Raw genomic sequence first — 6,734 nt, forward strand, 5'->3', positions numbered from 1 at the left:
TATTTCAAAAAATTGGTCCATTTTAATCGAGATATTTCCGTCACGGCAACTGGTCAACCGTTCGACCTATCTTCGAACTCGTCTAAGACGAGTTAAAAATTTAAAGTCGATTCGATAAGTTTATCGAAAGTTATCGTGCGGACCGACAGACAGACGGACGGACACGAACGGACATAAATCCTTATTAGGGCTGAAAGGAGCATGCCACACGGCTCTTAAAAGCTTCTACTGATTGTGCCGGGTAGGGTATAAAATGAGGTACGCCTTGGGTGCGGCACCCATTCAAGTTTCTCTTGAGACCAGACATACTACAGAATGAGGAATTATATAACGATCGCAACACTTTTGGCTGGACTTGCCATTGCGACACATTGTGTCAATGTCCACTCCTCAAACGTAATTTAATATCGCTACAAGGCGGTTAATTTTAAAAATTAAAAATTAACAATATATTATTCCCAACTTGTACAGTCAACCCGACAGGCGGAGTTCTGGATTAATGGTATTGAGCATGGACAAGCCACCTTTAATCCGAACGTTGCAACCTATCAAGTCTACCGGAACGTGATGACATTTGGCTGCGTGGTAAGGAATAAATATTTACATAATAAATAATACACTCTAAGAAATGCTATCACCGGGCGGTGACTATATATGACTCCACCGAGCAGTAGTAGTATGTCACCGGCCGGTGGTATGTAATGTATCACTTGTCGGCGGTAATACGTCACCGCGCGGTCGTGGCTTGTTACCAATTCGGTGGTATAGTATCTATCAAATAGTGGTGATATAATGTCACCAAGAAGATGGCGATGCCTACCACCATAAGCGGTAGAGTCATATGGTGATGAACGTGGTTACGGCTATCACCCAGTTTCTTAGAGTGAACTTAAACACCTCACAAAAACGTGTTACATAATATGTTAAATTAAATTATAGGGGGATGGAATCACGGACGACACTGCCTGCATTGTACGATTTATTTATTGTGATTCTGCATCCAAATTTGTTACTAATGATTAGCACACCTTTATTATTTAGAATACCGCAATTTCTTCAGGAGGTAGATGTGGACAAGGCTGTGGTTCATCTACTATTCAACCAGCCTTGATCTACTTCCCGCCCGGCAGGTGGGGTTATTTTTTACGTTAATAGCTCTGAGCCACGTTGTAGTCGAGCTGATGGCGCATGATTCATCCTTCTTAGGTACCGCGTCTCATCGCCGATTATCATGTACTACTTCTCACAATTGGTTGGTGACGCTTTGAATCCACCTACGATCGTGGCAGCCCCTAACTTCTCAGGGATGGCGGTACTTGATGCAAATCGTAAGAATATTTTAATCTAGATTGAGATTTCTTCTAAGTTAAGGTAGACCCTGACATAATGCGAAACATACCATTTTACTCCTTGGCAACCCACACTGCAAATAATGCGGTGTAGTCACGCGGGGGTAAATATCTTGGTGTAAATTTGATCTAAATTTGTCACGGGTTGGTGTAAATTTTTCACCGTATTGGTGCAAGTTTGTCACCACGTGGTGTAAATTTGACACCATGTTGGTGACAATCATTTACACCGCGAAGGGGGAGTCATATACATATGTACCCCGCACGGTGTTGAATTTACACCGGATTTTTTGCAGGGTATGTTCCCATTTTGTTTATGTGTAATTATTAAAACCTTAATTTATACTTGATAGCGTACGGTGCCGGAGGAAATAATTGGTACACCAATCAAAACAACTTTTTCCGCCAAGTTAGAAACTTTGTCATTGATCTGACTCTAACACCAACCAACTCTGGCGCAACGGGCATGCATTGGCAAGGTTTGTCCACCATTATCTTAATAAACTTAACTAGCATGACAATTAACGCACATGTCTTGATCCACGCAGTCTCCCAAGCCACATCTTTAATAAACATACGGTTTGTCATGTCCCGAGCTCTGGGAACTAATCAGAAGGGAGTTTTCATCGAAAATGGTTCTGGCGGTTTCATGTCGGACTTGAAATTCGAAGTACGCTCCACACTCCTGTATCCATTTAAGCTTAGAGTTGACGGGATTAACAAAATCATCTCATGATTACAGGGAGGACAATACGGGCTACAGATTGGTAATCAGCAATTTTTATCAAGAAACTTGGAATTTGACGGCTGCGACACTGCCATCATGATGATTTGGGTGAGTTATGTTCCACTAAATTTCAAGTTTACAACTTGGAGCGGTAACGTTACCATATTTTGACGCAGAATTGGCAATGGACATTCTCCAATCTTTTAATTAACGATTGTCGCGTCGGAATTGACATGACGGCATCTTCCGACATCGTAAATTCAGGCGTAGGTTCCATACTCTTTATGGACTCGACCGTCTCGAACACCGGGTCAGCTGTTAGGCTTCGACTCAACACTGCACCTAATGTGGACGATACCTCAAACACGCTACTTTTGGATAACGTCATTCTCCAAAATGTCATTAACGCTGTCGTCGACATGAATGGTGGGACCGTGTTGCCTGGCGGTTCGATGACAATTGCCGCCTGGGGGAGAGGCTCGAGATACACGGATGATTCAGGAAACGTCGCATTTGCAACGGCAGACCTTCCACCGGTCAATAAAAGCCCACTCTTGTTAGGTGAACAGGGTCGTTTCTTTGTGAAATCTAGGCCGCAATACGAGCAACTCGGGGTGAATGACTTTGCCTCTGTGAAAGGTACGAGATTGGATATCACAAAATAATGAAAAGGGGACGTTTTTAATGAACCGATATTTATCTATTTCAGCCGGTGGAGCAATGGGCGATGGTGTCACGGATGATTCTACCGCTATCCAAAACGTTATCAATGCTAACGTTAATTCAAAAGTTGTCTACTTTCCGGCAGGTATGTAATCTTCCACTTTGCCTTGATCAAGTGGTAGTAAACTAGAAAGATTTGTCTTTTCAGGAAGCTACGTTATCAGTAAAACCGTCACCGTCCCACCCGGCTCTAGAATCATTGGAGAGCTTTGGAGCGTGTTGATGGCTGGAGGCCCACAGTCGGAATTCTTGGACGAGAATAACCCACTTCCCATGCTTAAGGTTGGAAATCCCGGGGATGTTGGGACCGTTGAGGTTTGCATTGCTCAGTTACTAAATTGTCCTAGTTAGAGACCTATAACTAATTTTTTATACATATTTTAGATCACAGATTTGTTCTTCGCTTCCAAAGGAGCCCAACCGGGAGCCATTCTAGTTCAATGGAATATCAAACAGAGCGCCAATGGAGCCGCCTGCATGTGGGACAGTCACTTTCGAGTTGGTGGATTTAGGGGGTCAGAACTTACAGGTCGGTGGTGCTCATTTAATATGAATTTGCAAATAATGCGGTGTAGTCACGCGGGTGTAAATATCTTGGTGTATATTCGGTCTAAATTTGTCACCACGTATTGTAAATTTGACACCATGGTGGTGACAATGATTTACACTGCGGTGTAAATGTATGTGGGGGAGTCATACATGCACCCCGCACGGTGTTGAATTTACACCGGGTTTTTTGTAGTGTACCGTTAATGACCAGTTGTCCAAATAATCTGTAGGCACCAATTGTCCCAGGGGTCCAGTCAATGGGCGTGAGTGCATGGGAGTGCACACACTCCTTCACGTAACGGAATCGGGAAGTGGACTCTTTGAAAATGTTTGGGCTTGGGTTGCTGGTAAATACATTTAATAGGCAGTTTGTGCCGTTACGTTTTTAGAATTTCCGTAACGCTCCGTATCTCACGGGAGTGGGCAAAATTTCCGGAAGAAATTTGCAAATTATGGTGGGGGTAGGGTTCACATTTTCCGTATGCATTTTGAAAATTTTGACCACTCCCGTGAGATACGGAGCGTTACGGAAATTCTAAAAACGTAGCTCCACAAACTGCCTAATATCAAAAATTAAAAGAAATATAGGCTCTACTTATCAATACCTTATTTTGTTTAGACCACGACTTGGACGTTAACGAGGTTCGTGTAATTTTGCATGCTTTGTTTTTTTGGGTTAAAGTTTTTTAGACACCAACTTATTATTTTTGATATGATAGAAGTTGATCTTCGATTTATAAAATTGGTTTTTTTGCTTCAATTTTTAGAAGTTTCCGAACCCTGAAAAATTGAATTAAAATTAGAACTCAAAGACTTTTAATCATAAACTTTTTATCATAAACTCATATTTTCTCTTCCGCGCCATAAACAATAGAGAGTTAGAATTATTAGGTTTTTGGAATTTCCGGAAAGCCCCGTATCTTGAAAGTGCACTCAAAATAATTTGGTGATACTATTTGGCTCTATCGCTGTGGTTACGACTTTATCCCCAAAGAGTTACACTAACTTCTACCAAAATCAAACTTTCTACCATGCTGGTAACAATTTCTTGCCGGGTAGTGATGAATTTAAATTTCGCAGAATTATTTGTTACTCTTTGGCGACGAAATCGTAACCACCGCGATAGAGCATCATAGTTACTACACGCGGTGATGATTTTATTACCAAATTATTTTGTGTGTGGGCAAACTTTCCGGATCAAATTTGTCAATCGTAGCAGGAGGTACAAACTCTTTACATTTTCCATACACATTTTATTCCAGGGTCAAATTTCCATTTACACCGGCCGAGGAATTGTGGTAAGCAACTAATCCGCAAATGCTAACAGTAAACAACATATAATATCAGCAAAACTTAATTTCTCCAGGTCGGTGCCACTGATGGGCCTGTGTGGTAAGTTATTGCTTAAATAAATCAGTTTCCATTCCCACTCACGAACTAATTGTAATCGTTCCGAAGGTTCTACGGGACCCAGTCAGAGCACAATGTGCTCTCACAGTACCAAATTTCTGGCGCCAAAAACGTTTTCCTGACCATGATCCAATCTGAAACTGCATACTGGTAATCCTCTAATATTCTACAAGTTGATGAGCTCTGTAACCAGTGTTGCAAGTGGTATAAACCACTTTTTACCAGACAGTGGGAAAAAGTGCCTTTTTCCCACCCACCAAAATCAGTGGGAAATGGGAAAAAGTGGAAAACAGCTAGTTCTTATGCAGATTACACTAGATGGCGCTCCATTTTTCCCACTTCCCAGTGGGACAAAGTGGGTGGGTAAAAGACACTTTTCCCACTGTCCTGGGAAACACTGTTTTGGACGGGAAATATGCAACACTGTCTGTAACCATAAAAAATTACTTTGAAGGCAATCATCCCCTCCTGCCCCGGCACCTTACACCCCAAATGCCGCCTTTGACGACCCGACCTACGCCCACTGCACTCCAGGTGATGTCCGCTGCCCAATGTCGTACGCTGTAACTGTCCGCAACTCTGAGAATGTGTACATCTACGGTGCAGGGATGTACAATTTTTTCAACAATTATGATCAGACTTGCTTAAACACGGAGGACTGCCAGACTTCAATGATCAATGTGGAAAACAACAGCAATTTCTATATGTTCAATGCCAACACCAAGGCTGCCATTAACATGGTGGTGGAAGGAAATACAAAAGTGTTGGCTAGATCGGGAGATAACACGAATGGCTTTTGTCAAACCATTAACGCATTTTTGGCACATGTTTAAACAATAAAGTTACCAGGATATATTTAATTGGAACGCTTTTGTAATATGTACCTTCATTACGTAAAACCACTAATTTCCCTTGTCATCCCATTCCCCCACTCAAATTTTTGTAAAATATTTATGCTTCACTAATCTTTACAATTCCAGAGTTTCGTAAAGATTCGATCAAAAATAAAATTTTTACGAGAGTTCAAAGTGAGGATCTCAAGAAAAGAGTTCTTTAAGTACAAAAATGCGTTCGGAAAGAATAAAAGATATTTGCAGAACAATATCATCAGCTATGGATGACAAATGAATTTCGGTAGTTCCAATTTTTATTCTGCAAATGTCTTTACTATTTCATATCCATTAACTCGTACAAGTCATTTGTGCACTGCATATAATGCGGCGTAGTTACGCGGGTGTAAATATCTTGGTGTAAATTTGTCACCGCTCGGTGTAAATTTTTCACCATATTGGTGCAAGTTTGTCACCACGTGGTGTAAATTTGACACCATGGTGGTGACAATGATTTACACCGCGACGGGGGAATCATATATGCACCCCGCACGGTGTTGAATTTACACCGGAATTTTTGGAGGTATGGATGAGCAAATAAAAGAGTGAAATGCATAAATTTCGAGACGCTCATAGCCTGGCACACTCAAAATAATTTGGAGACAAAAATTATTACCTTGATCGCATAGTGCCGGAGACAAGCGACACTAATGTTGCGGAGAAGAAATTATGTACAACCGCGTAGTAAAGTTTTGCTACCGACCAATAATAAAGTTGTCATCCGGCAGTAACAATTATCATTGCGCGGATGCAATTTCATTACTGAACTGATATATTTTCTTCACAGCGTTAGTGTCGCTTGTCTTCGGCCTTGTAGGCACTATGCGATCGAGGTAATAATTTTTGTCTCCAAATTATTAAGAGTGCAGTATACTTAGGAGTAGAAGGTCGCAGGTTGTCAACGCCAGATTTTGATGCCTTTTGGATATGTTGGAGGTCTATATGAGTGTACGAAAAGTGAAGAAGGGTTTTACTCCATGGCCCCATTTGCGCCCGCCACACCCTCTCAAAGGTGCAAAAACAGCGAGAATTTCCGCACTTAAAAAATCGCCAAAAATCGAGTTTTGTTCAGATTTTGGAAAAATT

At 41.5% G+C, this 6,734-nt stretch overlaps 1 protein-coding gene across 1 annotated transcript; it reads left to right on the forward strand.

Moving 5' to 3' along the window:
• Positions 1 to 247: 247 nt before the first annotated feature.
• On the forward strand, positions 248 to 5,860 carry LOC110849613 (probable glucan endo-1,3-beta-glucosidase ARB_02077). Its single transcript, XM_022097043.2, has 18 exons — positions 248 to 396; positions 472 to 585; positions 940 to 972; positions 1,042 to 1,130; positions 1,207 to 1,328; positions 1,703 to 1,828; positions 1,898 to 2,019; positions 2,092 to 2,184; positions 2,253 to 2,715; positions 2,786 to 2,884; positions 2,948 to 3,114; positions 3,184 to 3,328; positions 3,579 to 3,695; positions 3,968 to 3,990; positions 4,611 to 4,646; positions 4,715 to 4,740; positions 4,807 to 4,908; positions 5,213 to 5,860. Exons 1-18 carry the CDS (start codon positions 316 to 318, stop codon positions 5,589 to 5,591), a joined length of 2,337 nt encoding a protein of 778 aa, XP_021952735.1. The 5' UTR covers positions 248 to 315; the 3' UTR covers positions 5,592 to 5,860.
• The last annotated feature ends 874 nt before the right edge of the window (positions 5,861 to 6,734 follow it).

The sequence above is a fragment of the Folsomia candida genome, unplaced genomic scaffold, assembly GCF_002217175.1.
Source record: "Folsomia candida strain VU population unplaced genomic scaffold, ASM221717v1 Fcan01_Sc005, whole genome shotgun sequence".
NCBI classification, from domain to species: domain Eukaryota; kingdom Metazoa; phylum Arthropoda; class Collembola; order Entomobryomorpha; family Isotomidae; genus Folsomia; species Folsomia candida.

What these genes read in the sequence shown, in the direction of transcription:
- LOC110849613 (XM_022097043.2), top strand. Translation starts at nt 316, where the DNA reads ATGAGGAATTATATAACGATCGCAACACTTTTGGCTGGACTTGCCATT. An exon ending in ATCTACTTCCCGCCCGGCAG is followed by an intron (nt 1,131 to 1,206) that starts GTGGGGTTATTT and finishes CATCCTTCTTAG; the next exon opens with GTACCGCGTCTCATCGCCGA. An exon ending in ACGACTTGGACGTTAACGAG is followed by an intron (nt 3,991 to 4,610) that starts GTTCGTGTAATT and finishes ATTTTATTCCAG; the next exon opens with GGTCAAATTTCCATTTACAC.